The following is a 14,043-nucleotide window of genomic DNA, read 5'->3' on the forward strand; positions in this document are numbered from 1 at the left end:
GAGGTCCAGTATTTATATGCTGGACTTTTTTTTACACCTTATTTTACAGGGACACACCAGTCCTACCAACAGCTAGTCTGGCTAACGCGACTTCAAAGCTCTGCGAGCATTTGGTCTGGCAAAGATATTAAGCCCAACCGTTTCCCAAAGTGCATGGTTGACCCGCCTCCCTGAAATGCCTGTTTGCTACTGGTCGAAGCCAGAAAAGGCTGTGACGAAGCTTAAACCAATCACATCACTCTTTCCTCTGACGTATGTGACGCGACGGGGCTAACTGGTAGATTAAACTCTTACCGAAGCCAGTCGGGAGCAAGGCGAAAACGTCCTTCCTTTCAATAAATACCTCCAGGGCTGCTCTTTGCTCTGTTTTCAATGAGAACTTGCTCCATGTTCGTAATGTTTCTAGTGAATGAAGCGCTTCCGGCATAGATTCTGTAAACAATCTATGGCTTCCAGTCGCAGTTCTACTACGTCAGTGCCTTGAACACGCCTCTACCCAGGGCCGTTGGAGATGCTCAAAGTTGATTGGTTCCCAATTTTTCAGGAGCTTGGAAGAGCTGGAGATAGCTTGCCTTGCCAGACTAAGCTCGCAACAGGCCCTCGTGTTGCGTCACACTTAGGATGGGCGGGCCCAGGCTAACCTACAGCACTAATGTCTCATAAGTTCAAATGCGGCTCAGTTTTGACCTTGTGGTCATTTCATTTAATTCTACTTTAAAATTATTACACTTAGATTTTACTGGTTAAAAATTCAGAATTATATTTTTTAGTACCAAGTAGGTTTTACTTTGGGACGTATACTTTTCAGAAAGATTTTTTCAGTGGAAGTTGCCTTTTTTTTTTTTTTATAAACCAAGTGCCTCTAACAGGATCCTTTGTCAAAAATGTCCTCTGGAAAACAAAACACAGTATAAGGTTATAAATGTTTTTTGAGAAAATATTTGTCTCTTTTGAAGCAGAATAATCTGTTCTTGGCTGAGGACTACAGTTGACTTGCTAACTTTAGGACTGCAGCTGCCATGAACAGTTTTGCACTCAAGTTTCCATTAATGAAGAGTTTAACATTAACAGTTTTAACATGAAGTCAGTTTCGTTAATGTTATAGTCAGGCTGTCTGTTGTTGCCCAAATGAGGATGGGTTCCCTTTTGAGTCTGGTTCCTCTCGAGGTTTCTTCCTCATGTCGTCTGAGGGAGTTTTTCCTTGCCACCGTCGCCACAGGCTTGCTCATTGGGGATAGATTAGGGATAAAATTAGCTCATGTTTTAAGTCGTTCAAATTCTGTAAAGCTGCTTTGTGACAATGTTTATTGTTAAAAGCGCTGTACAAATAAACTTGACTTGACTGTTGCACAGTAAAAGACAGGATTTGAAACAGACACGAGACATTTGCAGCAGAGCTTCGCATGTGGTTGAAATGTGAGTCTGTCAAAGTGTCCTCTCTGGAAAACCCACAAGGATCGTCACCACTTCAGTTGTTATTACAGATACCATCATGAACAAACACTGCTGCACAGTACCTGAAAATTTGTACTTCAAATGACATCCATTTAAACAAACAGTTTTTCCACTTTATACACACACACACACACCCCTTAGGGCCTCTGCATGCTCTTGCGACAAGGCTTTCGCAGATAGCTGTTCGCAGACAGTTGTAATTTATCGTTGAGCGGGGAGTAATAGGCGTGCGCGATGTTATTCACCGCCACAACGCAAGGGGGCGCGAAGTCGCTAGGAGTAGTTGGTGGGTGTGGTTAGTGGAGTGTTTATCCTCCGGTTACTTATAATGACTAGAACTGGAGTCGTATAGATGTACGTACTTCCTCACTTCCTCGATCAACCGCTCTTCGTGCTGCTCCATCTTCGCTCGTGTTTTTAAAAATGGCGGTCGTGAAAACAAAACAAACCGGGAAAGCAGGGAAGCGGAAGTGCGTGTACAGCGGATGTAGAGTGGACCAATCAGAGCCCTCTTGTCTGCGGGGCTTCTGCGGTGGTCACAATTTTTGGGAGGTGCGCGCAGAGCGTCTGCGAAGGTGGGGGGGCTACGCAGACGCTATCTGCGAGGACTGGGTTGTCAGCATAAATTGGCCTTTACTCTTGTGGACTAGAAGAAAGTGGGACAATTTTAAGAAATGCACTCTATGCTGCCTTCTCACCACAAGTAACACACCCAGTATACGACCTGTAGCTCTGAAATTCTTTGCAGTTCATTTCCAGCTCAAAAGGTCATTTTTGGAAGCAAAGAAAACACAAAAATCTGAGGTTTGATTTTTGGACTATTGAGAACCTGGGGAAAAAAAAAAAATTCCAAAACAGCCCACATAATAGAGCAACTGACTACTAATATTTCATGCTCATCATCACACAGCAGTAATAAAAGGTCTGGGTGATGGTTTCATCTCATCTCATTATCTCTAGCCGCTTTATCCTTCTACAGGGTCGCAGGCAAGCTGGAGTCTATCCCAGCTGACTACGGGCGAAAGGCGGGGTACACCCTGGACAAGTCGCCAGGTCATCACAGGGCTGACACATAGACACAGACAACCATTCACACTCACATTCACACCTACGGTCAATTTAGAGTCACCAGTTAACCTAACCTGCATGTCTTTGGACTGTGGGGGAAACCGGAGCACCCGGAGGAAACCCACGTGGACACGGGGAGAACACGCAAACTCCACACAGAAAGGCCCTCGCCGGCCACGGGGCTCGAACCCAGGACCTTCTTGCTGTAAGGCGACAGCGCTAACCACTACACCACCGTGCCGCCCTGGGTGATGGTTTAAAAAAAAAAAAAAAAAGTAGGAGTGGGGGGTGTTAAGGGTGCTAAACGTCCTATTTTTTAGTTACCTGTTGAAAAAAGAAAAATCTCACTTTGAGGTGACCTTATGTTCAAATATGGCCAAACACAACAGGCAAAGAAAGAATAACCAAGGACTCATCAATACAGCTTTAATTACATGGCAGACATTCAACATTTCCTGTTCTCCTGGTTCTGCCCTGGCATTTTTGCTTAATACCTACTTTATCTTTTGTTATCAAGAGCAATCACTGGCATTAACATTATAAATACTACCGTTATAATTTGTCTTTTCCTATGTCAGTCAAAGTGAAAATACGTCTACAAAAACCTGCAGAAATGGTTTTAAACCCGTTTGTCTTTTGGACTAGTGCAAATCTGACCGGGGAAAAGAGTAGAACTAAAAGGTTTAGCACACTGAAAAGTAGTTAATGAGTACTGTATCAAGCCAAGCGAGGCTGGTGCACGTAGCCATTAACGCTAAGTTTGCCAAGTTTAAAGGTCATAGCCAAGGGTTGGAGGTGAAAAGTAGAATATCAACTTTATTTTCTAGAAGAACGACCCAAAAAGCGAATTCAATCTTCCTAGTGTCTAATTTGCACCCTAAAATTGAATAAAACGGTTAAAATACACCGTTTTGCCCAATTTCCGAAGTTTTGTTTACATCTCACTTATGCGCACTTTCACCGCCAGGGGACCGCCATCGTGACGTCATTTAAGCCAAACAGGCTGGGAGCAGTTCTGTGTTTACTTGTGAACCAAGCACAAGTGTACGGTCTTTGGTCATGAGAGGTTGTGTAAAATGTCTGAAAGCGATAGCGATTTTGAAGTAGGAACTCTCCAAATTGAATATCGAGAGGTGAAACCACATATGTATGAACCTATGACCGTTGCGAAGCAATTGGTGAACGTGGCTCACTGGTTTGACCATGCGGCCTCGGAATCGGACAGCGACTCTGATCGCGGTGACCCCGGACCTCAACAAGGCTCGCGCCCAAACGATTTATCCTGGTAGTTATGATGAATTCCTACTTTTGTCGTAATACTAAACAAGAACTCTTTTGAAGAATAATTAAACCGCCCTCCCTAGTGGATATAGGTAACAATCACTTGACAGTGCGCCGGTAGGCCACGTTAGCCTGCCATCTGCGGCATTATACTATTTATAGCCGACTCTAAGCGAGGAAATATCCCTTTGTCTCATTTCCACAGTGATCGTACAGGATCCCTCAGGACTCTTGACTTGTCAATTGCAAGCAAAAGTAAAAACCATTTACCTCCAATCTTCTCCTTTTTGCTTGAGCGTTGCTGCTCCGTTTCTTCTTTGACTGCTTGATTTTGTTTCACGCGCACAATCCACTCTCTCCGCCTCGTCTCCTCTTCCGGAAAAAGCCAACCCTCTGGCTTCACATGCACAATCCACTCTCTCAGCCTCGTCTCCTCTTCCGGAAAAAGACAACCCTCTGGCTTCACGCGCATGATCCACTCTCTCCGCCTCATCTCCTCTTCCGGAAAAAGCCAACCCACTCTCTCCGCCTCTTCTCCTCTCTCGGTAAAAGGTAAAAACTTCTTCCTGAACAGGTCCCATTGTTACCGTTCACTGGACAACAATAAGGCATGGGTTTTTCTTTGGAAATTCCTGAACGTACGTCTGCACTCGAGCTGAACGGCAATGTAAGTAAACGGAAGTGGACTCATCTCAAGCGGTTTGTTTGTCTTAAATGACGTCACGCGCCGAGTGGTCACGAAAATAGCCGAACAGAAATTCGCCGCGATTCGCGATAACTTATTTTAATTATTACTTAACAATATTTCTAGGGCGGCACGGTGGTGTAGTGGTTAGCGCTGTCGCCTCACAGCAAGAAGGTCCGGGTTCGAGCCCCGTGGCCGACGAGGGCTTTTCTGCGTGGAGTTTGCATGTTCTCCCAGTGTCCGCGTGGGTTTCCTCCGGGTGCTCCGGTTTCCCCCACAGTCCAAAGACATGCAGGTTAGGTTAATTGGTGACTCTAAATTGACCGTAGGTGTGAATGTGAATAGTTGTCTGTGTCTATGTGTCAGCCCTGTGATGACCTGGCGACTTGTCCAGGGTGTACCCCGCCTTTCGCCCGTAGTCAGCTGGGATAGGCTCCAGCTTGCCTGTGACCCTGTAGAACAGGATAAAGCGGCTACAGACAATGAGATGAGATGAGAACAATACTTCTTGGGACCAGAAGAAAATTACAGAGGGTTTAACATATAAAGTTTCAAATGTGCATAAAATTAAACCATTGCCTAGGACCTTTAATTCAGGCTTTGTCCCTAAATACAAACTTCTGGAAATATTGCACAGAATACTTATCAGAAGTATAATATGATCCCGACAAGCAGGACATCAAAAACTCACAGCCTGAATAACATCCTAACCCGTGTCACAGAAAATCTGAGAGTTCAAGAGTTATATTCACCACATTTACAAGAACAGATGAAAAGGTATAAGGGTCTGTCTCAGAAACTGGGTATTGTGTGGGAACCCCACTAAATCTACTCACAGTCAATAAACTATACAGTTTTTGAAATAAAATGATGAAAGAAATAATACAGATAAAACTAAATCTTTGATGTGAATATTCAGAATTTGGCAAAAATCCTGCAGATTTGTGGAAAAATGGCGGCTTGATCCGGGACATGATAAACGGTTGACTACACCGCATTCCCTTAAAAAGGTTGTAGTCCACTGAAAAGTCTACAGTTATCACTAATTGCATTTTAAGCTGTAACTTTATACACCTAAGGATTGGTGCGCTCACAGAATAATCATAACCATAATAAAACATCATGCAAAATATTTGATCACCGTTGTAACTCCATTTTCCGCAGACCCAAAACCAATACGATCGTGTGTTTTGATCTAAACGGAAAGCCTCAGGGTCAAGGTCACTACCTCACCAAAACTAGTAACTTAATCACTACGCCATAGAAAAATTTAGTCATAAATCTGCAATTTTGTTTTTTAAAACGAAAGCTGAAAGTTAGGTATAGAATATGTTTCTTACAGAATGTTACAATGGTAGCTGGTCTTGTATGAATTTCTGAGCTATAAAATGAGTTGTGGTCTATTTTTTACCGTAGCGTGTTATTTGTGTGCGGGGAAGGACACACATTAACAATTTGCATGTGTAGAATGGAATTTTCCACTCCAACAGTTAGAAGTTGATCGTGCTTCCATTTGCAGTCTTTCTGTTACGCGAGTGATCTGTTCGGACGTTATCACTGAAAAGGTGAGTTTTGACAGTTTTGTTTTAGTCTTGCAGTATAAGGCAATCGAATGTTTCTTTTTCATCTTACTTTCATATTTCGTAGTGTTTGCGTATTTTTGGCCAATATTTTGCAACCATGGTCAATTTAGATCGAACTTTTGATAGAATCTACGGTCAGTCATTTTGCCCCGTCCCTGCTCCGTCTGGTGTGGTAGTGATGTCCTGATGCTTGCGTGCCGCAGCAGAGACCCGCGCGACCTTCAGCCGGTACAGTCGCTGTTCTTTTACCAGCGCCGTTATTCTCATCTTTCCGGTGTGTTCTTGATTTTTCCATTGTGTCCTATTTCGCCATATCAAATAGCCAAAATGTATCATCATATTTATATTTGACTGAATTGATTATCCACTTATCATAACTTGGCATTTTTAACCCAAGTGATCAAAAAGAGGAAATTTATTCAATATTTTCACTCATCTGTGAAGGAGGGGCTTTAATTCTTCATGATGTAGTTATTTTATATGTAAATCAATTTTACAAAAGCATTTGAATTGTAATCAAAATATAATTTAACTAAGTTGTGAGAATGATGACATTTTAATGCAGTGTGTAAATCTGCAACTTGCTCAGATGTGATAAGTAATGATATCTTCACTGTAAAAGGAAACTAGTAAAAAAAAAAATCCATGTGTTTCCATGTTATGTTGGTGATAAAGAAAGCAAATAATTGAATAAATCAATGGGATATTGTGTGACAGTTTCAAACTTTTGTCTGTGTATTACTATTATGCTAATTGATAATTTAGTACAAAATAAGAGGTGTATCTACATGACAGCCTGCAGGCACAACAAAGCAATGTTTAATAAACTGCATGATAACTGATGAACATTCGAAACTAAGGAGTAAAATTTAAAAATAATATACGTTTGTTTTTCTGTCCAATAGTTGCATTTAAAGGAACAAATATGTACAGAAAAAGGTATTCCTTGGTTATTAAAAGAGGGTTTTTAAAATGCATACATATATTTCCATGTTATGCAAGTGAACTTCAGAACATCATTAAAATTTTCCACAGTGGAGGCCAGATAAAGCAAGATATTATCTTTATTCTTATTAAACATGACAAAAGAAACAGTGAGAGTGTTAAGTAAATGCAAAAAAAAAAAATTAGTAAAATTAGAAAATTTATTTTTTGACCATAAATGTCCCAAATGAGAGACCAGTTTCTGAGACGGACCCGTATATGTAAACAGTCATCTAGGTCTTGCCACTGAGCAAATGTTTCACACAACAACAAAAGGCAGAATTCCTGCAGGACCAGTTTTTAGTCTCTGGCACTTGTTTTACCATGAGATGTTCTTCCAAGTGTCAAAGCTACTCATGAACCTGTGCATTAGAAAAGTAGACTACGTTCAGACTGCACCCTGAAACGACCCATATCCAATTTTTTTTGCCCATATGCGACCTGTATCCGATTTGTTATTGACAATCTGAACGACACAGATCCGATTTTTTCACATGCGACCCAGGCCGCTTGGATATGTGGTCCTAATTCCGATGCATATCCGTTATTTTCACATGCGACTGCAGTCTGACCGGACAGGTCGCATTCATGCGACCTACACGTCATCAACAAGAGACAAACGTCACTATTCTGCGTTGGCTAATCCCGCCTCTTTGGTGGAAAACAACAACATTTATACAGTTTTCAGAATTTAAATAGACTTTTATAGAATTGATCAAGCTAATGGTGGATTTGGTAGGGACCTGGATGTTAAATCATCCTGTATTACAAGATTATAAGATTGTTCTGGAAATTTCCAGTAATTTGACACCTTCGGTCTCATTAGTCTGCTGCCCACATTAATCAGATTATTGTGTGAGTTCCGCCGCCGCCACAAAAACCACATCGCCGGGTCTCGCCTCGTCTCCATGCTTTACTTGCAAACTTGAAGAGTGCGCTTTTTTTTTGTTTACGTATTACGTAGATGTGCTTATTACGTGTCAATTTGTGCATGCGGGACACTTTTGGGTCGTTTTCCGTTCATATTGGAGATCGCATACAAGTCTCATATAATTGGTAATGTGAACGGCCTAACAAAAAAATCGGATTTCACAACAAATCGGATATGGGTCGTTTCAGGTTGCAGTCTGAACGTAGTGGTAGACTCCAAGGAAGCTGATTTGAAGCAAAGCTTAAAAGAAATTAGGCAATGTGCACTCAGTTTTCAGAAAACAGCAACACCCCACTGCAAAAGACATGGACTATGTTTTTTTGGGGGGAAGCCTGCCATTAAGGATTCAGAGTTCTGTCAACTATAAAGCCATAGTGCAATGCAAGTGCACAGTACAGTTTCAGAATGTCCTCCAGCCTGTGTTACTATCTCCCTTTTTAGTTCAACTGTCAGACAGATGTGCCAGAGTCCACACTTGCACTATTATTCTATCCACATTCACTGGATAGGAGTAAATCACGCTCTTTGATTGGCTACTCTACTACTAGGACATCAGCTCATATACCATGAATAGAGAAAAACAAAATGGCAAAGCATGTTGCTGAACCAACCAAGGATGAAATAAAAACTCTACTTGACACACACACACCAGAAATAAATAAAAAAAGCAACAAAATATGGAATAAAAAGTATTTGATGGGAAGAACATCTTTATTTTTCAATAATTATTTTTTCGCATTTTTTTCACAAATTGCTACGGTCATTTCACCAGTTTGTTTACATTCTAAGCGGAAATGATTGTTGGACGTTTTTATCTATCAAATTTGTGAAAAATAAAAAGCTCCGTTTATCAAAATCCAGTGAACGTGGATAGACTAAAACAAAACCGTTATTCCACTCACTCTCGTCATACATGGCTTATAGCCAACTGGGCACTATGTGCCTCACCGGCTATCAGCTCATGTACGACTCAATTTCGTGGAATAACTTAATTGTATGCCCTGGCTTCCCACATGCAGGAAAGACTTCAGAGGCTCATCAATTGCCTGGCTCATGCCTGCAAAGACTTTGGCCTCACCATTAGTGTAAAGAAGACGAATGTGATGGGACAGAATGTCAGTGACACACCCAACATCTGCATTGGGGATTACACTCTGGAAATGGTCGAGGACTTGACATACCTTGGCTCCACGATCTCCAACCACCTGACCCTTGATGCCAAGATCAACAAGCGCATCGGCAAAGCAGCATCTGCCATGTCACGACTGTCCAAAAGAGTGTTGGAGAATGACAAGTTGACCACAGAACACAAAGACTGCAGTGTACAATGCCTGCAAATTGGGCACTCTGCTCTACAGGAGCAAAACGTGGACAGCTTACGCATGACAGGAGCAACGCCTCAACACTTTCCACCTGCGTTGCATGCGCCACATCTTAGGCATATCGTGGCATGACCGAGTTCCCAATAAAGATGTCCTCAAGCACGCAAACACTCAACATGTTTGCGATCCTGCCCCAGAGACGCCTGCGATGGCTCGGCCGCATTCGTCATATGGAGGCTGGCCGCCTCCCAAAGGATGTTCTATGTGGCGAACTCACCTCAGGCTCCAGACAAGTTGGCCGCCCGATACTGCGTTACAAGGACGTATGTAAGAGGGACATGAAGTCTGCCGACATCAAACCAGACTCATGGGTAGCAGCTTCAACTAACTGCAACAACTGGCCACATGTCATCAAGACAGGTGTTAAGAGAGCTGAGGCAAAAAGGGAACAGCAGTGGCTTGGCAGAAGGGAATGACGACAAGAGAGTGAGGGTGCAGGAGCTGCTCTCTCCCATCAGGGTTCATATGCAGCAACTGCGACAGAGACTGCCACTCCAGAATTGGACTTTACAGTCACAGCTGACGCTGCTTTACAACAAGCTGACAATCCAGTTGCAGTCTATTGTCTTGAGAGACAGACGGAGACTATGATGACACGTCAAAGTGACACTCACAAGAATGCCTGGACCCAAGATTTCCCAGCAGAACACTGCCTCCGCCAGCTTGCCTTCTTCCCATAGTGCATCCGGGTGCCATCTCTTCCCCAGGTAAGTGACACACACATCCCTGGCCATCCACATGATGTAAAAGAAAACATGATTCATCAGACCATGCTATCTTCTTTTACTGCTCCATAAGTCCAGTTCTGATGCGCAAATGCCAATTGTAGGTGCTTTCAGTGGTGGACAGGGGTCAGTATGAGCACTCTGACCAGTTGGCAGCTATGCGGTCCCATACATACAAGCTGAGATGCACTATGTGGTCTGACATCTTTCTATCATAGCCAGCATTAATATTTTCAGCAATTTCTTCTACAGTAGCTCTTCTGTGGGATTGGACCAGATGGACTAGCCTTGCTTGGGTGCACAGGACCGTGTCACCAGATCACTGTTTTGTCCTTCTTTGGATCACTTTTGGTAGTTATTAACCACTGCATACTAGGAACACCTAACACATGGGCAGTGGTTAGCTCTGTCACCTCACAACAAGAAGGCTCTGGGTTTGAACCTCATGGGTCTTTCTATGTGGAGTTTGCATGTTCTCCCCACGTCTGTGTGGGCTTCCTCTGGGTGCTCCGGTTTCCCCCCCACAGTCCAGAGACATGCGGTTATGTTAACTGGCTACTCTAAACTGCCCATAGGTGAGAGTGGTTAACACAAGCCAGCCTAGTGGTTAGTGTGTCCACCTCTCAACTGGGAGATCGCGAGTTCTACTCACGGTTGGGTCATACCAAAGACCATCATAAAAATGGTACCTACTGCCATCTGGCAAGGCACACTGCAATACAGATGCAAGCGGGGAGTCAAACTCTCACGGTTACCAGAGGACCAGCCCCCCATTGTAATCCTAGCTATATAATAGGCGAGAGGCTGAGGGCACAGAGAGGAAACAGAGATTGGTGCCACACCCATGTGCCTCAAGAGCTGGTTAGTACTGGGACAAGAAACTGCTGAGGAAGACCAAATCCTGGCACAGAAGGGACTTGCTTTTTTTTTTTGTGAATGACTGGGTGGGAACTGCTCTACGTCCATCCTAGCTGGCGCTCCTGAGCTAGCTAACAAATCTGCAGCAAACGGTCAGCTACAACTGACACACAAGAACACCCCCACAAGACTTGCTGTTTTGTTTCTAGGCATCATAATTTGGCCCTTGTCAGAGTCACTCAGATCCTTACGCTTGCCCATTTTCCCTGCTTTCAACACAACTTCAAGAACTGACTGTTCACTTGCTGCCCAATATATCCCAACCCTTGACAGGTGCCATTGTAATAATCAAATCAATCAATCAATGTAATTCACAGTGATTTTAATGTTATGGTGGTTTAGAAATGTTAACAGGCTCAAACTGACCAAGATAAATTTGTTAAAATGTCCTAATAGCAACAATTCAACCTGGGATAGAGCTGTGCAAAGCAGTCAAACAGGACATTATTTGCAGATTCTATTTTTGTTCTATCCAATTCCAATAAATTGGCATGAATGGATGATTAAAATTTAAATTTTACACACTGATTAGTTAATTAATAAAATAAATAAAAGACAACCAGTGAAAGAGTCACCAAATTGTGGCGAGATTATCTTGTCAGCATGGTGGTGTAGTGGTTAGCATGGTCGCCTCACAGCAAGAAGATTCCGGGTTCAAACCCAGCAGCTGGCGAGGGCCTTTCTGTGTGGAGTTTGCATGTTCTGTCCGTGTGGGTTTCCTCCGGGTGCTCCGGTTTCCCCCACAGTCCAAAGACATGCAGTTAGGTTAACTGGTGACTCTAAATTGACCATAGGTGTGAATGTGAATGGTTGTCTGTGTCTATGTGTCAGCCCTGTGATGACCTGGTGACTTGTCCAGGGTGTACCCCACCTTTCGCCTGTAGTCAGCTGGGATAGGCTCCAGCTTGCCTGCGACCCTGTAGAACAGGATAAAGTGGCTAGAGAGAGATGAGATGATGGAACTTTATAAATGCAGTATTTTACAACTATTTATATACTTTTTGGTGAGAATATTTCTCGAGATAGATATGTTGTTTATAAGGAATCCTATGGAGCACCTCCCAGTGTGAGGTGGAGATTCAGCTCCCTTCGCTTTTTATCCCTTTTTGCTGGGATACAGCAAGAAGGTTCCGGGTTCGAACCCAGCAGCCGGCGAGGGCCTTCTGTGTGGAGTTTACATGTTCTCCCCGTGTCTGCGTGGGTTTCCTCCGGGTGCTCCGGTTTCCCCCACAGTCCAAAGACATGCAGTAACGTGGGGCGGCCTTGGGCTGAAGTGCCCTTGAGCAAGGTACCGAACCCCTGACTGCTCCCCGGGCGCTCTGGTGTGGCTGCCCACTGCTCTGGGTGTGTGCGCGTGTGTTCACTGCTTCAGATGGGTTAAATACAGAGGATGAATTTCACTGTGCTTGAAGTGTGTATGTGACAAATAAAGGTTTCTTCTTCTTCTTCGATTTGTTGCTTTGCCTAGTTTCATGCTTCACCTTTGCTTAAGAAAGTGCTTGGACCCTTAAATTTCTGAACTCTGCCATTCAGTGCATCAGTAAAGCTGTATAAATAATGTTTTTTTTTGTTTTTGTTTTTAAATAACCCCACTTAAAATCAAGCAACTGTGCAGGGGATAATCAAAACCTATATTTCACTTTCACTTATGTCTGAAAGCAGGAAACTCTTAGTTCCTTAAACTATATAAATGTTTAAATAGAGAATTCCTACACATTGTACATGTATTACTTGTTTGTTTGCTAGTACAGAAGCCTTACTTTTTTTCCTTTTTTTTTTTAAATAAAATACTTGACCTTTCTTTCTTTCTTTCTTTCCCCCCCATTCCTGTATCCCCTACATTTATATGGGGGCCATTTATATGTTTCCAGTGTGAGGCAAAAATAGACCATGCTCAGACAGGAAGCCATGCAAAAAAAAGAGTAGTAATTCTGTGGCAAGTAAATTTATATACATGTTAAACAGAACATGATTTAGAAAAACGCACTCAAAACACGTTTTTCATCCAAGTGTGGCTTCACAAGGAGCCTGAGTTTGGTGCCTCTTTCAGCTGACAGCCCTGAACTTTGTTAGCTAGCTCTCCCTAGCTAAGCTATGCTAAGCTAAGTTCTCCGCCTTGCGTTAGCTAGCCGTCACGGTGCACTGACAGCCCGCTGGTATTTACCTCCCTTGCAGGGGGTCCTGTGCTGGCTGTGCTGGGCTCGGTAGCCCTCGATCATCTCCCACTCGCCGTTGTCTCGCTTCAGGGGGAAACTCACGGCTAGGACGTGGTTGCAAGGCTTGATAATCTTCAGGATTCCCCGGACTCGGTGCCTCTTCTGCTCGGGCGTCTCTCTGGTCTTCAGGTTTTCCACGAGTTTGTCCTCGATGATCGCGGCGCCTCGGTCGAAGAAGCTCTCCACCATGCGGAAGAAGTTCGGGTCGTCGTTCTCGTTACCCGCGGCCTCGCTGTAGCGCCGCAGCCGCATGAGAGACGCCGAGGCCGGCAGAGTGGCGTCGCTGAGTCCCGAGGCCAAAGCGCTGCCTCCCGCTCGGCCAAGGAGTTCACCCAGGTACCGGTACATGTCTACAGTACACCCTGCAAAGTCTGATTAAGTGAAAAAGGGCCTCGGTGGTGTTGCAGAGAGGAGAAGTGCCGCTCCAGCCTGTGGGTTCTGCACTGAAGCGCCGGCTCAGTCAGGGCTGCGAATTTGCTTAAGAAAGCAAAGGGAGCTGAATCTCCACCTCACACTGGGAGGTGCTCCATAAGATTCCTTGTAAACAAAATATCTATCTCGAGAAATATTCTCACCAAAAAGTATATAAATAGTCGTAAAATACTGCATTTATAAACTTTCATCATCTTCATGAGGATGAATTCACACAATCACATCAACATGACTTTTGAAGTCTCATTCTGTTATCTTATCATATATCATACACGTATACACACACAGTATGTATGTATGTATGTATAGCTCATCTCATTATCTCTAGCCGCTTTATCCTGTTCTACAGGGTCGCAGGCAAGCTGGAGCCTATCCCAGCTGAC

General features: G+C 43.6%; 1 protein-coding gene across 1 annotated transcript in view; it reads right to left on the reverse strand.

Annotated features, from left to right (window-relative positions):
* The window catches only part of glud1a (glutamate dehydrogenase 1a), a 55,655-nt gene extending 41,930 nt beyond the window's left edge, over positions 1–13,725 (reverse strand). Inside the window, exon 1 of the mRNA XM_060926297.1 lies at positions 13,177–13,725. Coding sequence (XP_060782280.1) covers positions 13,177–13,576 — 400 coding nt within the window. The 5' untranslated portion in view covers positions 13,577–13,725. The remainder of the gene's footprint in view (positions 1–13,176) is intronic.
* Positions 13,726–14,043: the final 318 nt, after the last annotated feature.

The sequence above is a fragment of the Neoarius graeffei genome, chromosome 7 (assembly GCF_027579695.1).
Source record: "Neoarius graeffei isolate fNeoGra1 chromosome 7, fNeoGra1.pri, whole genome shotgun sequence".
Taxonomy (NCBI): Eukaryota; Metazoa; Chordata; class Actinopteri; order Siluriformes; family Ariidae; genus Neoarius; species Neoarius graeffei.